Raw genomic sequence first — 17,925 nt, 5'->3', positions numbered from 1 at the left:
AAAAAAAAAAAATCAAAAGAGACAAAGAAGGGCATTATATAATGGTAAAAGGATCAATACAACAAGAAGAGCTAACTATTCTAAATATATATGCACCCAGTACAGGAGCACCAAGATACATAAAGCAAGTCCCTAACGACTTACAAAGAGACTTAGACTCCTGAACAATAATTGTGGGAGACTTTAACATTCCACTGTCAATATTAGACAGATCAACGAGACAGAAAATCAACAAGGAAACTCAGGACTTGAACACAGATCTGGACCAGGCAAACTTAATAGACATTTACAGAACTCTCAACTGCAAATCCACAGAATATACATTCTTCTCAGCACCACATCACACTTCATTGGAAGTAAATCACTCCTCAGCAAATGCAAAAGAATGGAAATCATAACAAACAGTCTCTCAGACCACAGTGCAATCAAATTAGAACTCAGGATCAAGAAACTAACTCAGAACCACATAACTTCATGGAAACTGAACAAGTGGCTCATGAATGTTGACTGGATAAACAATGAAATGAAGGCAGAAATCAAGATGTTCTTTGAAACCAAAAGAATGAAGACACAATGTGCCAGAATCTATGGGACACATTTAAAGCAGTGTCTAGAAGGAAGTTCATAGCAAAAAATTCCCACATGAAGAGCAAGGAAAGATCTAAAATTGACACCCTATCATCAAAATTGAAAGAGTTAGAGGAGCAAGATCAAAAAAACTCAAAAGCTAGCAGAAGACAGGAAATAACTAAGATCAGAGCAGAACTCAAGGAGATAGAGACACAAAAAACCCTTCAAAAAAATCAACAAATCCAGGATGTGGTTTTTTGAAAAAATCAACAAAATAGATAGACCACTAGCCAGACTAATAAAAGAAAAGAGAGAAGAATCAAATAGATGCAATAAAAAATGATAAAGGGGACATCACCACCAATTCCACAGAAATACAAACTACTATCAGAGATTACTACAAACAACTCTATGCACACAAACCAGTAAACCTGGAAGAAATGGATAAATTCCTGGACACGTGCACCCTCCCAAGACTAAACCAGGAAGAAGTTGAAACTCTGAATAGACCAATAACAAGGGCTGAAGTCGAGGCAGCAATTAATAGCCTACCAACCAAAAAAAGTCGAGGTCCAGATGGGTTTCTGCTGAATTCTACCAGACATACAAAAAGAAGCTGGTACCATTCCTTCTGACACTATTCTAAGCAATACAAAAAGAAAGAATCCTCCCCAACTCATTTTATGAGACCAACATCATCCTCATACTAAAACCTGGCAGAGACTCAACAAAAAAAGAAAACTTCAGGCCAATCTCCATGATGAAACATAGATGCAAAAATCTTCAATAAAATACTGGCAAACTGAATGCAACAGCAAATCAAAAAGCTTATCCATCATGATGAAATAGGCTTCATCCTGGTGATGCAAGGCTGGCTCACAAGTCTATAAACATAATCCACCACATAAACAGAACCAAAGACAAAAACCACATGATTATCTCAATAGATGCAGAGAAGGCGTTCCACAAAATTCAACAGTCCTTTATGCTAAAAACTCTGAATAAACTAGGTATCGATGGAACGTATCTCAAAATAATAAAAGCTATTTATGACAAACCCACAGCCAATAACATACTGAACAGGCAAAAACTGGAAGCATTCCCTTTGAAATCTGGCACAAGACAAGGATGCCCTCTCTCACCACTGCTATTCAACATACTATTGGAAGTTCTAGCCAGAGCAATCAGGCAAGAAAAAGAAATAAAGAGTATTCAATTAGGAAAGGAGTAAGTCAAATTGTCTCTATTTGCAGACAACATGACTGTATATTTAGAAGACCCCACCGTCTCAGCCCAAAATCTCCTGAAACTGATAAGCAACTTCAGCAAAGTCTCAGGATAGAAAATCAATGTGCAGAAATCACAAGCATTCCTATACACCAATAACAGACTAACAGAGCCAAATCAAAAGCGAACTCGCATTCACAATTGCTACAAAGAGAATAAAATACCTAGGAATACAACTAACAAAGGATGTAAAGGACCTCTTCAAGGAGGGCTACAAAGCACTGCTCAAAGAAATAAGAGAGAACACAAACAGATGGAAAACATTCCATGCTCATGGTTGGGAAGAATCGATATCATGAAAATGGCCATACTGCCCAGAGTAATTTATAGATTCAACGCTATCCCCATTAAGCTACCAATGACCTTCTTCACAGAACTGGAAAAAAAACACTTCAAACTTCATATGGAATCAAAAGAGAGCCCACATAGCCATAACAACCCTAAGCAAAAAGAACAAAGCTGGAGGCATCACACTGCCTGACTTCAAACTATACTACAAGGCCACAGTAATCAAAACAACATGGTATTGATACCAAAACAGAGACATAAACCAATGGAACAGAACAGAGGACTCAGAAGCAACATCACACATCTAAAATCATCTGATCTTTGACAAACCCAACAAAAACAAGGAATGGGGAAAGGATTCCCTGTTTAATAAATGGTGTTGGGAAAACTGTCTAGCAATGTGCGGAAAGCAGAAACCTCCCTGACGCCTTACATTAAAATTAACTCCAGATGTATTAAAGATCTAAACATAAGACCTAACACCATCAAAACCCTAGAAGAAAACCTAGGCAAAACCATTCAGGACATAGGCATAGGCAAGGACTTCATGACTAAAACACCAAAAGCATTGGCAACAAAAACCAAAATAGACAAATGAGACCTAATTAAACTCCAGAGCTTCTGTGTGCAAAAGAAACAATCATTAGAGTGAACTGGCAACAAAGAGAATGGGAAATAATTTTTGCAATCTACCCATCGGACAAAGGGCTCATATCCAGAATCTACAAAGAACTAAAACAGATTTACAAGAAAAAACCAAACCCATTCAAAAGTGGGCAAAGGATATGAACAGGCACTTTTAAAAAGAAGACATATATGAGGCCAACAAACATTAAAAAATGCTCATCATCACTGGTCATTAGAGAAATGCAAATCAAAACCACACTGAGATACCATCTCACGCCAGTTAGAATGGCAATCATTAAAAAATCTGGAGACAACAGATGCTGGAGAGGATGTGGAGAAATAGGAACACTTTTACACCATTGGTGGGAGTATAAATTAGTTCAACCATTGTGGAAGAGAATGTGGTGATTCCTCAAGGACCTAGAAACAGGAATACCATTCAACCCAGCAATCCTATTACTGGGTATATATCCAAAGGATTATAAATCGTTCTGTTATAAAGATACATGTACATGTATGTTCATTGCAGCACCATTTACAATAACAGACAAAGACTTGGAATCAACCCAAATGCCCATCAACGATAGACTGGATAAAGAAAATATGGCACATATACACCATGGAATACTATGCAGCCATAAAAAATGATGAGTTCGTGTCCTTCATTGGGACATGGATGAATCTGGAAACCATCATTCTCAGCAAACTAACACAAGAACAGAAAACCAAACACCGCATGTTCTCACTCATAGGCGGATATTGAACAGTGAGAAAATGTGGACACAGGGAGGGAAGCATCACATACTGCAGTCATCTGGGGGGGCTAGGGGAGGGACAGCAGGGAATGGGGAGGGTGGGGAGGGGTAACATGGGGAGAAATACCAGATATAGGTGATGGGGGCATGAAGGCGGCAAACCACCTTGCCATGTATGTACCTATGCAACAATCCTTCATGATCTGCACATGTACCCCAGACCCTAAAGTACAATTTTAAACAAAAAGAGTGCCAGTAACTTTTTTAAACCATTGCTTTTTTTTTTTTTTTTTTTTTTTTTTTGTAGATAGAGCCTCACTCTGTTACCCAGGCTGGAGTGCAGTGGCGTGATCTTGGCTCACTGCAACTTCCAAGCTCAAGCGATTCTCCTGCCTCAGCCTCTCAACTAGTTGGGATTACAGGCACCCACCACCATGCTTGGCCAATTTTTATATTTTTAGTAGAAACAAGGTTTCACCATGTTGTCTAGGCTGGTCTTGAACTCCTGACCTCAGGCAATCCGCCAGCCTCAGCCTCCCAAAGTGCTGGCATTATGGCATGAGCCACTGTGCCTGGCCAACCATTTTTTTTTTTTTTTTTTCTGTGCTGGTTCTCTGCCTTATTCCTAGAGAACCACTGAAATTGTCCAGAGAAGAGCCTAGATATCATTTTATCAGTGCTCCTGTTAATTTTTTTTCTGCTGCACACTATATCCTAATATGAAAACCTTCCTCCTCTGTTCGTCTGTAAGGGCTTAAGGGTGGTGATAAAACATGAACAGAGTTTTTGCCATCAAAGGCAGCAGTTGAGTCAGGGAAAGAAAAAGACCCCAGCGCTAAGATGGCAGTAATGCACGAAAACCCTAGGAATGATTGCAAATGCTTACCCCAGCGCAAGGTGACATGAAGCCAACTGTAATTGTCTAAGACTCTGCAACCAAGGCAACACCTTCACAAAACAGGTTTGGAAATGATGTTAATATTTGTGTATCAGTTATACAGTCATTTCCTCTTGCTGCTATAACAAATTATCATACACTTGGTGGTTTAAAGCAACGTGAATTTATTCTCTGACAATTCTGGAGATCAGAAGTCTGAAATCACTTTCACTGGTCAAGTTGTTATCAAGGCTACTTCCTTCCGAAGGTTCTGAGGGGAGAATCTGTGCTTTTCCAGCTTATAGTGGCTGCCTCTATTCCTTGGCTTGTGGCTCCTTCCTGCATCTTCAAAGCACATTCCTCCTCCCTTCTCTACATCCATCATCACTAATTGTCACATGTGACTCTGACCCTTCTGCCTCTCTAAGGGCATTGTGATCACATCAGGACCTCCCACATAATCCAAGATAATCTCCCCATCTCAAAATCCTTAATTACATTTGCAAAGTCCCCTTTCACATGTAAAATAACATTCACAGGTCTCAGGGATTAGGATGTGGGTTTATCAAGGGGGTTATTACTCAGAACATCTCATTCCATATAGCCCTGTACTCTCCAATACCACAGGCACTAGCTACATGTCATCACTGAGCACCTGCAGTGTAGCTCATTTGAATTGAGAAATGCTGTAAGGGTAGTGAAATTTAAAGACTTGTTATGAAAAAAAGAAGGTAAGTAATTTTTAAGTTGATTACATATTAAAATGATAAAATCTTGAATATATTGAGATAAATAAGCTATCTTATTAAGATTGAATCCATCTGTTTCTTTTTGCTTTTTCAAGTGCAGCTACAATTTTAAGTTGCATCTGTGGCTAATATATTTCTACTGGGGTAGTACTACTAAAGACCATAAAGGAAGCAATAAAGACCATAAAGGTAAACAACTTTACCTTTCAGTTGTTTCATTTTTGCCTTACTTTACCTCATAGGAGAACTCAGGCTTTGGAAGCAACATTTCTTTTTTCTCTAGAGACAGCCACTAAATTCCTGCAAATCAGATTTCAATTCAAGAGGGATGTTTTATTAGAGATTCGCACAACTAGATAAGAGTAACAAAAAAAATACATATATTTAGCAAGATGCATTCTAGCATTTTCATTAATACATTCTTTCATTAAGTCCTTACTACAGCCTTGTTAGAGATGTATTATTCCCACTTTTTGGAGAAGAAAATGGAGCCTAAGGGAAATTAACTTGCTGGAGGAGCACCCAGTCAGTAAGTGATAAGTTAGAACTTGAGCCCTCGTCTATGCACCTCTGCACCTAAGGCTGCCTGGCTGATTTCCTTGCTTGAGTTTAATGGTTTAATCAGGCTCACTCTACCTCCTGAGTGGTTTTGCTTTCAACCCTCTAAATTTCAGAGATCCCAGAATTTTCCCTTTCTACCTTAAAGTTCTAGTCCTTTGCTATTCTGAGCATATTTTTATTATGTTTCTTAAAAAAATATTTCTTTACTTTGAATGCATAGGGGCATATTTCTTACCTAGTAATTTAAGGAAACAGATTTTTCTCCTGTGCACACTTCCACAGCACCCAGAGGCACACCTGGCACCCAGCTTTATCCTGGGCCATCTGGTAGAAGAGTGCTGATACCAATGACTGTGTCTCCCCGTTCTGTTCACCACCCATAGCTGCATACGTAGGTAGGATGATAGGATCTGACCTCCAGCCAGAGTAGATACCCTCAGAGAAACCAGGGCTATGGTGATTTAAACTGCCTCCCAGCTTTCCTCTGATCGGTCTTTTGGGGTTGAACAGGCAATTTTTCACTTTGGCAAAGGGTGACTATACGAAGAATTAGCAAATGCACACTAAGAGGGAAGTGGACACTAAGATCATCTAGGATGCCCCTTACCCAGGCAGCACTCCTATGGTATAATTAAAAATATATATTTAGTTTTTTCCCGCAATTCCTGACACAGGACTCCTTAAATCCCTTGCAATATCCTGAGTGATACAAGTGATAAGAGTACCTTTTGTTCTAACACGGTGATTCTTGGATTCTTGACAATGCCTATTTAACTTCAGGATAGGGGCTGGTCTCCAGAAAGACTAAGCTTTGATTAGAAGTCTAGAGCTTTCAGCCCTACTCCCAGCCTCCTGGGAAAAGAGAGGGCTAGTCATTGAATTAATAACCACATACTCATGCCTGTGTAATGAAAGAAATCTCCACAAAAACCCCTAAGTGTCAGGGCTTAGAGATTGTGAATTGGTGAACACATCTATATGCTGGGAGGTGGCACACTCCAATTCCATGGGGACAGAAGCTCCTGCACTCTCTAAGGGCACTGTGATCACATCAGGACCTTCCAGATAATCCAAGATAATCTCCCCATCTCAAAATCCTTAATTTAATTATATTTGCAAAGTCCCTTTTGACAGTTTTGATATATACAATAACATTCACAGGTCTCGGGGATTAGGATGTGGGTTTATTCTAGGGGGTCATTATTCAGACCATCTCACTCCATATAGCCCTGTACTCCCTCATACCCTAGACACTAGCGACACAGTGTTACTGAGCACCTGCAATGTAGCTCATTTGAACAGAGAAATGCTGTAAGGGGAGTGAAATGTAAAGGCTTGTTATAAAAAAAAAAAGAAGGTAAAAGATTTTGTTAATATTTTTTATGTTGATTACATATTAAAATTATAAAATCTTGGACATATTGAGTTAAAGAAGCTATCTTATTAAGTTTAAATTCATCTGTTTCTTTTTGCTTTTTTGAGTGAAGCTACTAGACAATGTTAAATTACATCTGTGGCTAACATTATATTTCTACTGGGGTAGGACACCTCTGGACCTTCTGGACCTTACCCTATGCACCTCTTCAACTGGCTGTTCATTTGTAACCCTCATCACAAACAAGTGGATGTGAGTTAAGTGTCTTCCTGAATTCTTTGAGGCATTAGGTAAAATTATTGAACCTGGAGAGAGAGTTATGGGAACCCCTGATTCATGGCCAGTCAGTCAGAAGGGCAGGCAGCCCAGAACTTGCAACTGTCATCTAACGTGGGGGCAGTCCTGTGGGATCTGACACTGACTTCAGGTAGATAGTGCCAGAATTGAGTTGAATTGTAGGACATGCAGTTGGTGTCAGAGAGTTGGAGCAGTGCTGTTAGGATACCATGCATCTGGTGTCAGGAAGGAAAAAACACACCAGCTCGTCAACTGTCAGAAAGGGAAGAGAGAAAGAATAAAGTAAAATGGGCCAGTGTCCTGCTCATTGCATGCTGCCACATAAACATTACAGCCTTCAGATCGAAAAAGACCCTGAAAGAGTGAATAGTCCAACTACCTCATTTACACAAGTACACCAGGATCTAAAATGTTAACTGACTTCTGTAAAATCTCATAGCAACCTAGTATCAACTTCATATTAAACTCCCCTTTCTGATTGTGCTTGCCTTGGACAAAACTATTTTAAAGGATGACAGATAAATAGCAAATAAAACAAGGTAGCTTTGATTTTCAAACCACACTACAGAGGAGTGGCATCTTGCTCCCAGAATGAGGCTCTAAAATAGACACATGAAGATGAAAATTGTGTACTGTCAAACTAATCTCCGAAAAGGCTTAAGAGAGTGTCACACTGGGGTCCAATGTAACTTCCATCAATAAATCCCACATGGTATTTTTTTTCAGAGCTAGAACAGGCTCATCGGTTGAAGACCAGATTAATTAATTGGCTTGAGGTTAGAGAATAAAATGGTACAGATCTTTAAACCCAGGATCATGTGTAGAACTGCAAGAAGAATGCACGTAAAAGTCACCAGAGTTCTGAAACGGCAGATTCCTTTCTCTCATCTTTTGCTCTTCCTCCAGGACAATGAGTATAATGACTTGTCTTAATTAAACATTCATCTCTCCTCCCTACACTCCTGGTTTAGGGTTATTGCTTAGTTAGAAATTAAGCTTCACAAGTGCATGGATCTTTGTTTTGTTCACTGATGTCTCCTGTTGAATAAGGGGAGGAATGTATTCTTTTTGTCTAGGCTGTGTGGCTGAATTCTCATACGTTAAAGCTATTTAGATCTAGCTTATGGCTTTCCTTCCTTGGGAAGTTGTGGTGCTGTAGCCAGAAAAACGCAAACAGAACTATTCATAAAAAGATTTTTCACCATTCAGGAGGGTGTTGGAGTCCCAGATTAAGATTTCCTGGTACTGTCAATCTTTATCTATGACACTTTCATGGCCTCTCAGGGACTGACATCTACTTTCATAGCTGCATAAGGCCTTTAAAATTCCCCCCAAGTGCTGGAAACAAAAGGTACTCTTCAAGTGCTGTCAAACTAAAGGTTAACAGGGGTTGAAAGGACCCTAGGCTAAGGAAGTACATGCTGGAGACACCAAAATGGTCTTTGCAACCCGCCCCTGTATTTTCTGCCCTGCTCCTAAGCCAGCCTGTTGGCTGACTGGCCCTTCTTCACAGATGTCGTCTTGAGTCTCCTACAGAGTTTCATCACTGATATTAAATGACAAGATGGATCACCTACAGGACCACCTTGGATCCCCAACCAGCCTGACCAAGCATTGACACTGCATTTGTCACCACCAGCTCTGATGGTTTGGACATGTAGAGATGTATTGCAGGAAAATATGCAAACAGTTGCTGTCAGGTGAGCTGACTGGAGCAACTGTCAGCAGGCAGGGGGGAAGGCATAATTCACGGGCACCCTTCAGCAGAGCTCAGAGCAGACCAAATGCCACTGCAGAAGGCTCAAGAATGAGGCAGACAGACAAGCCAGTGCTCCAGGATGACTGTGGCTCTTTATGAGTGAAGAGAAAGGGTAGAAACTGAAGACAGAGCTGGGAACAGTGATGGGTGTGGGGAAGAACAGCTGATTCAGCAGTCACAAGGTGAGTTATCCCATGCATTCCACATCCAGGTAGAATGCGCTTATTAGCTAAATGTAATCTCCCAATTTGCATGCTGATTATCTGTCCATGAGAATAATAAGCATTACAGACTGTGCTTGCCCTAAAGCAGACTGAGCAACGCCTCAGGAACAGAATATACTTCATGGGGTAAGAAATCCAGGTAGGGAAAGGACTGACCTATCTATGCATCTGCAACAAGTTGAATAGTGTCCCCAAAATTTATGTCCACCAAAATCTCAAAATGTGTCCTTCCTTTGGATATAGGGTCTTTGCAGTTGTAGATAGGATGAGGTCATGCTGGATTAGGGTAAATCCTAAATCCAATATGACTGATGTTTTTATAATAAGAGAACACACTGACACACACAAGGAAGGCCATGAAAGTAAAACACATAGTTTGTCAAATGGAAATGAGTTCGGGAAGTGGTCCTACAGAGTGAGGTGGAGCATGAGTTTTTAAGCCTGATTAAAAACTAATCAGGACACTTGGCAGATTTTTCCCCCAAACATTGAACTTAGTATTGTACTACTTTCATTCTTGTAAAAAATGGTACAACATGTAGAAGTGCATATGGAGAGAGCAGAGCCTCCTTCTCTTGTATCAGTTTCTGCTCTAAAACCAGGAAAAATCATCAGCTGTAAAGCTAATAGGGAGGGAAAAGAACAATACATAAGCAAAATCATCAAGGCTGAAGGGGAGAACTCAGAGGATTATATGACTAATACTCACTTGTCAGTGATTTATACATGAATCTAGCCATTTACCATTCAACAAATATCTGAGCCATGTAAGAGACCTCAACAAAACAGAAGTGATTCTGCTATAGAAAACCACTTCTTAAAAGAAAAAGAAGAAAACAAAGGTGCTTTACAGGAAAACTTCTCCCTCTATGGCCCAGGCTAGAGTGCAGTGGTGTGATCTCGGCTCACTGCAGCCTCCGCCTTCCGGGTTCAAGTGATTCTCTTGCCTCAGCCTCCCAAGTAGCTGGGACTACAGGCAGGCATCACCATGCTCGGGTGATATTTTTGTATTTTTAGTAGAGACAGGGTTTTGCCATGATGGCCAGGCTGGTCTTGAACTCCTGACCTCAGTTGATCCATCTGCTTGAGCCTCCCAAAGTACTGGGATTACAGGCATGAGCCACCACACCTGGCCTAGGAAAACATTTATCATCCTAAAATCTTCCTATATCATCACTCAAGCAAAAGAAAGCTCTAGAACTGCCTGAGAGAACAACCTGCAATGAGGGAAATCATGTATCTATGCTGCACAATACAGTTATCACCAGCTTTATAAAATAACTGAGCACTTAAAATATGCCCAAGGAGACTGAAGAAATACATTTTTAATTTGATTTAATGTTGATTAAATTTAAACAACCACACTGGTTCGCAGCTACTCCACTGCATAGCATGGTTCTGGAGTCACAGAAAGCTGCCAGTGGAAAAATTCTTGAGATACTCCTCATGAGTCTGAGATGAGACTGGTTCCTCAAGTTAAAAACAGGTTAGAAAATAAATCACCAAAGCAATTGTGAACAAGGAAAAACAAAACAAATTAGAGGTATCATACCTCCTGACTTCAAAATAGATTACAAAGCTACACAAATCAAAACAGTATGGTCCTGGTATGAAAACAGCCATATGGCCAATGAAACAGAAGAGAGAGGCCAGAAATAAACCCACACATACATGGTTGACAAGGGTGCCAAGAATATACAATTGGGGAAAGATATGTCTTCAACAAATGGTACTGGGAAAACTGGTTATCCATGTGGAAGAGAATAAAATTGGACCTTTATCTCATACCATGCACAAAAATCAAGTCAAAATGGATTAAAGACTTAAGCATAAGACCTGAAACCATAAAATTCCTAAAAGAAAACATAAGCGAAAATCTTGACATTGTCCTTGGCAATAATTTCTTGAATATGACACCAAAAGTTCAGGCAAAAAAGAAAAAGCAATAATAACTAACTAGGATTACACTAAACTAAAAATCTTCTGCATAGCAAAGGATTTGATCAGCAAGATGAAAAAGCAACTATAAAGCGGGAGAAAACATTTGCAAATCTTATATCTGATAAAGGATTAATATCCAACATATATAAGGAAATCCTTCAATTCAGTAGCCGAAAAGCTAATAACCTGATTTAAAAATGGGCAAAATACTTGAATAGACATGTTTCCAAAGAAGACATACAAATGGCCAGTAAGTATATGAAAAGATGCTCAATATTACTAATCATCAGAGAACTACAAATGAAAACCACGAAGAGATTTCACGTCTTTGCCACCATTAAGATGTTAGGATGGCTATTATCAAAAAACAAAAGATAACAGTGTTGGATGCCAAGAAAATGAATCCCTTGTATATGGTTCATGAGAATGTAAATTGGGGCAATCATTGTGGGAAACAGTATGGAAGTTCCTCAAAAAAATTAAAAATAGAACTATCATATGATCCAGCATATGGTACCAACATACAGTATAGAACTACCATATGGTCCCATTTCTAGCTATGTAACTAAGAGATTTGAAACTGGGATCCCGAAAGGACATCTGCATTCCCATGGGCATTGCAGCATTATTCACTCAGGTATATCTTTCCTCAATGGTATATTTTGCCTCAGTTGTAAAACATGGAAGCAGCCTAATGCTCATTGATGGATGAATGGATAAAGAAAAATGGGGTATATATACATTGTATGTATATATATACAATGGAATATTACTCAGCCTTAACAAAGAAAGAAATCCTACCATTTCTAACAACAGAGATGAACCTAGAGGACGCTATGCTAAATGAAATAAGCCAGACACAGAAGGACAAATACTACATGATCCCACTTAAAAGAGGAATCTTAAAATAGTCAAACTCATAGAAGCAGAGAGTAGAATAGTGGTTTGCCTACTACACAGCATGGCTTCTGTAGTTAACAATAGTATATTCTATACTTAAAAATTTGCTAAAAGGGTAGATCTTATGTTAAATGTCCTTATAACAAAATAATAATAATAATAATAAAGATGGCAGAAGGGAACTCTTGAATATGATGGATAGGTTTATGACATTAATTGTGGTGATGGTTGTATAGATGCATACTTATTTCCAAACTTATTATTTACATTAAATATGTACAGGTTTTTGTTTGCCAAAACTTCAATAAAGTAGTTAAAAAAAAAAAAAGGTTAGGGAAACTTCATTGGAATATAACACTATTACATAAAGTACTTCTAGTACAGATTCCATAATCCACAGTGTCCTTACCAGTGGTCAGTAATGTCATCTCCATTTTCTCAGTTTCAAGGAAACTGAGCCCAGCAAGAAGATAATTTGACTTGCCCAGAGCCTTGCCGTTTTTAAGGGGCAGAGTCAGAGGTCTGACACCAAAGCTCTTACTCTTCCCACCAAGGCAGGCCATCTACAGCACCTTTTACTCTTAAGGTGCCTACTATTTCCACCCTCTCTGAACAAACCTAAAACAAAAAAGTGTCTGTGTGTGTATGTGTTTGCGTGAATGTGTAGACTCTGAGGAACAGGTAAGTCTGGGAATCCCTTGAGTATTCAGTGTGAACCTTGTATGTTTAGCTAGCCAGAATCGGGTCAGTACTCTTTAGCCAGCCAGCCTCATTTTCCATTTGGTCCAGCAAAGTGGAATGTCAAGAATAGTTATAGGACTAACAGATGCATGAATGCATGCTTGTTGAATAACTTATTAGGTAGAATTAGCAGGTCAAACAAACCTTCCCCCTCAGATACACTCAGGAACATTTCTCTGTTACAGCTCTCCTAGTCCTCAGAGAACTCCTGTTACCCCAGCAGTGTAGACACTCAGAAACCCTAAGACCGCAAGTCTTTGTGTTGAAAGAAGCTAGAAGAGCAGAAAAGAGAAAAAATAAGGAAAGGAGTACCTCATTAACAGCATGGAGATTTGAAAGTACAGGCTTTGGAAAGTGACTATGCTAACTCTCTGGAGTTCCTGGGCCATTCAGCTTCTCCTCTAACTACCTGTCTGCCCCCAACAGTGGTGAGGGGGTCAACTGAGGCGCTGGCCAGGCAATAGAGCTAGCAAATGCTGAAATCCACATGAAGCTATGGTGGAAAATGTGACTCTCCCAAAAGGAAACCACAACTGGTGGTGGAATGCAAGATGCGGAAGCACTGATGCCTGCCTTCTATGTGTTGCTGTTGCGATTTCCGCAGTATTATGAAGGTTTCTAAAGGAATGAGTTTTGCATCTTTTAAAAAATAGTGTCCCTAAACCTGAATATGTATGTGCTTGATGAGGTTAATAGAGCAATTCTCAGTTTGTTGCTTTAACCCACTGAAAGGTTAACAGAGGCATTCATCATTGGTCCTGTAAGCCTACCCTGAAAGGAACTTTCTGGAAAGAGTCCCCTCCCCTTAAAAAAGGGCTTATATAATCTTGAGGTTTTGAGGTTGATGTGATTCCACACCCAGATAACCCTAAAAATAGTTCATCCTATTGAAATTCTTGGTGTCCTGGAAAGCATTCTGGTATGCTTTGGAAAACTGACTGGTCAGCCAAGCGCAGATGTGAGTCTATGCAGACGCCTCCTCTAACCTCTCAAGCCCCAGGAGCCTCTTCTAGCCTCTCAAGCCCCAGGACCTGAGGACCAATTTTTAGCACAGTCTCACACAACAAAATTATTGGGCACCTAATAACAGAAACAAGCTAGTGAATGTTTTGACTGTGACAAAAAAAAAAAAAAAAAAAAGGTTTAACAACTTTTTATAAATGCACTGTTTCTTCTCATTGCCTCAGGGTTATGCCAAAATTAATGTTTTGTGGTATCTTTAATTTCAAAACTATCTGCTTAAATTTGTCCTTGGACAATAACCACCAGAAAGTTATGACTTCACCCCCTTTCTGGTAGCGGTCTGACGTTCGTTTGCAGAGTTTTGCTTCCATCAATAAGTTACTTTAAATAAAAAATTAAAATAAAAACTAGAAGCCACAATTGTGCATATGTCAGTAGTCGAAGTTTTGTACAGGAGTCCGTCTTGGCAGTGCATTGTTCTCAGAAGTGTCCCGCTGGAGGAAAGCTCCACTTTATGAATTACTGAAACACGTTCCCTGGGAATGCCCAGTCCTGCAGCTTCCCTGCTGAGTTCATAGAGCGCCCAGGGCTGGGTCTCAGGAACGGAAAGCCGCGCAAAAAGCGCCTACACCGCTATCCACTGGCCCCGACCGACCAGGTAGCACCGGGAGTCGGGCGCCCGCCACGGGAGCCGGGGAACTGAGTACCTGTAAGATCCTACAAGACACCACCTCCCTTCCGCCCTCACAGCCCGCCCTCTGCCTGCAGCAAGCGTCACCGGCAGGTCCCCGTTTCGGAGAAGCTGGGACCCTCGCGGTAGCAAGCGGATTCCGGGGCCCTCATGACACCGACGGAGAGGGGCATCCGCAAATTAGACCCGCTTCCTGGGGGCTCAGGCCAGTGGGGACTGTCCGTGGTAGTCTTCCCTTTCTTTCCTCTCCTGAACAAGAGGCAACGCTGTCCCTTTCCGACACTGAATCGGAGCCAGCCAAATCCTACAGCGCAGAGCCTGCGCCCCCCGGCGGCCAGCGCTCCTCTGCCTAGGCAGGTACACGCCGGAGAAAGTTTGTGCGCAGGGACCTACGAGTTCCCAGCACTCTGCAAGAGGGCCAGTTCTGGGGTGCCAGCGCTTAGGAAGGGCGAGTGATCCCCAGGCACCAACTGGGGGCCGGGGTACCGAGCGCGAGCCGGGACTGTGGAGGGACCGAGACCCAGGCGCGCGCAGCTGGGGAAGGGGGCTTACGTCTGGGCCAGACAAGGCTGCCGCGCAGTCTTTCCAGCCACCGGGCGCCCGCGACACCGGCGCGGAGAGGAAGCCGTGGATTGTGGAGGGGTCGGCTCCGACAGCTCCATCTGCAGCCTCCGCTGCCGCCAGTGCGCAGCCAAGTCCACTAGAGGCATGGAGGGCACCGTGCAGAGGAGGGTCTCTGCAGGAAAGGTGGCATCGCCCACGGCGTGGGGACCGGGGTCTCTGGATCAAGCCAACTCGAACGCTGAAGGAAACCCTGCCCATGACCCTGGGAGGGTCTCGGACGCCGGGCGACCGGGTGGAGGTCGGGACCAGGGACTGGGTGCAGGGTGCTGAGCGCGGGACTGTCAGAGCCGGAGCTCACCGACTGCAGGGGAAGGAGGTGGCATTGGGCGGAGGAGAGGACAGGGGCGGGAGGGGCCGACCCTGAATTCACCAGGACTAAGAAGAGGACATCAGACCTGGCTGTGGTAGGGCAGCGAATCTTGGATCTTACCGGCTTTGGGGACCCGGCTGTGCGGTAGCGCTCTTCCGGAGCAGGGGGCTGTTTCATGGAGAACAAGCCTTGCTTATTCCTCTGTCCACTCTTATCCTGGTCGCTTTTCTCTCCTCTACGTGTCCCCCAGGGAGGCGCTACGGATGCCTTTCTCCAAGCTCAGGAGAGAGAGAGAGACACACACACACTGAACTTCAAGGGCCAGGGGCCCCATATTTTATCTGCTCTACAGATCCCACCCGCGGACCACACCCTCCCTTCACTCTCGTCTCTGGGTCCCACCCATAATAACCCTTAATGACAGATCCTCCATGTCCTCACCAATTTGCGTTCAAAGAAGTTAATTCTTCAGGGGCATATAGAAAGCCAATTTCTGCTGGTCTCCTCCAAAAACTTACACTCCACGAGGGCAGCAGAAAAGGACAGGACCGATTCAATTTAAGTTGTGGATGAGTGGGAGCAAAAGAGTTACTTTTCTCCAAATTTTCCATATCACATCCTAGAGCATTTTCTTTTAACCAGAATGTAGCCAATAAAAAAATCAAAATTAACTGCAGGCACTAGCAATTAAAGACCAAGTTTATCTCAAAAAAGGTTTAATGTTTAAAGGGCGAGCGTTATTTGCATCAGGCATACGGAAACTTGCCTTCTGTTAGGTATGCTGAAGAAACTGCTTTTGCCAGACTGCCTGAGTCTTTGCTGAGGCTGCAGAGACAAGGGAGAACACCACCTTAACTGCTTCCAATAACCTAGTTCCTGATTTCCTGCAGTGGGCACCCACAGGCCGAACCTAAAAGGCAAACAAATTCTTGCCTTTCTGTCATTCAGAAGCAGCTACCTTTTCTAACGCAGCGTCAAGGAGGGCACTGGAGATACTGGCCTTGGTAATGATTACTTTACCAAGTCCAACACAATTGTCAAATGTGGCAAAGAAAGACACTTCATTGAGTTTTTCTTAGAAATGATTTTTCATCCAATTTCAATAAAGATCTTAATGGAAATTTCAAAAATTACTCATGAGGTTATTGAATAAATCCATCCCCATTATTTAAAGAAAGCCATGTATAAGACAACAATATATGTGCCAAGCACTTGGTTCTTAAATATTATTGCTGAGAAAAAACTATGCATTTGTAAAATGGGGGAATCAGTATTTTGTTTCTGAAATGAGATCAAATATAGAAAGTATTGCATATATATAGTAAAATAACTGAAACACTGATTCCATATTATTCCAACATCAGGTTCGTAAACCAGTATCTGACAAATTTATCATAATTCACAGTAATTCAGCTCTATGTGGCAGGTGTTGTACTAAGCACTTTACATGTATTCTTTTAGTTCCACCAACTACTCTGAGAAAGATGCTATTATTGTCTTTTTGAGATAAGAAAGCGGATTCAGGGAGTTGAAGTAACCAGCCTACACAAGCTAGCAAGTAGCTGAGCTGGTATTCCTCTGAGGCAATGACTTCTGGATTGTATTCTTTTTTTTTTTTTTTTTTTTGAGACGGGAGTTTCGCTCTTGTTACCCAGGCTGGAGTGCAATGGCGCGATCTCGGCTCACCGCAACCTCCACCTCCTGGGTTCAGGCAATTCTCCTGCCTCAGCCTCCTGAGTAGCAGGGATTACAGGCACGTGCCACCATGCCCAGCTAATTTTTTGTATTTTTAGTAGAGACGGGGTTTCACCATGTTGACCAGGATGGTCTCGATCTCTTGACCTCGCGATCCACCCGCCTCGGCTTCCCAAAGTGCTGGGATTACAGGCGTGAGCCACCGCGCCCGGCCCCTGGATTGTATTCTTACTAAGATACTACCTCATCACACACCATCACTGCAGCGCCAGTCTGGGAATCAAGAACCTAGGAAATTCATCTGACAGCTCCACTGTAGGCAAATCACATAGTCTTTCTGGGGCACAGTTAACTCACAATATAACATGAGGGTTGGATTCAATTGCTGAGGTTTCTACAGGCATTCTCAAACCAAGGGCAAGTTTCTATTTCATCTCCTTTCTCTTCCACTTTCTGCCCTCCGGTGGAGGTGCCACAGGGACTATGAAATTAAAGTAGCGAAGTGAGTGGATTTGAGATAGACAGGGTCGATCAGTCTCCCTCACTTTCCCACTTTTAGTTCCTCTGACAACTAAAGCTAACTGCATTAGTGGTATAAAATAAACATTTGTTAAACCTCCTTTTAGCAAGAAAACCCAACCAGTTCTAGTTACCAACAGTACCAGAATGAATAGCTGAGGTATTCTTTGCA

The 17,925-nt window shown here is 41.8% G+C and overlaps 1 protein-coding gene across 2 annotated transcripts in view; it reads right to left on the bottom strand.

Annotated features, from left to right (window-relative positions):
* Window positions 1-15,894, bottom strand: part of CORIN (corin, serine peptidase) — a 271,320-nt gene extending 255,426 nt beyond the window's left edge. For both annotated transcript variants that reach the window (XM_017540328.2, XM_017540330.2), the window contains exon 1: window positions 15,660-15,894. In XM_017540328.2, the coding sequence (XP_017395817.1) occupies window positions 15,660-15,716 (57 nt within the window). In that variant the 5' untranslated portion in view covers window positions 15,717-15,894. The remainder of the gene's footprint in view (window positions 1-15,659) is intronic.
* Window positions 15,895-17,925: the final 2,031 nt, after the last annotated feature.

Source organism: Cebus imitator, unplaced genomic scaffold (genome assembly GCF_001604975.1).
Source record: "Cebus imitator isolate Cc_AM_T3 unplaced genomic scaffold, Cebus_imitator-1.0 Scaffold124, whole genome shotgun sequence".
NCBI classification, from domain to species: domain Eukaryota; kingdom Metazoa; phylum Chordata; class Mammalia; order Primates; family Cebidae; genus Cebus; species Cebus imitator.
Note: the sequence above shows the minus strand (reverse complement) of the source record. Positions and strands in the feature narration are given on the sequence as shown.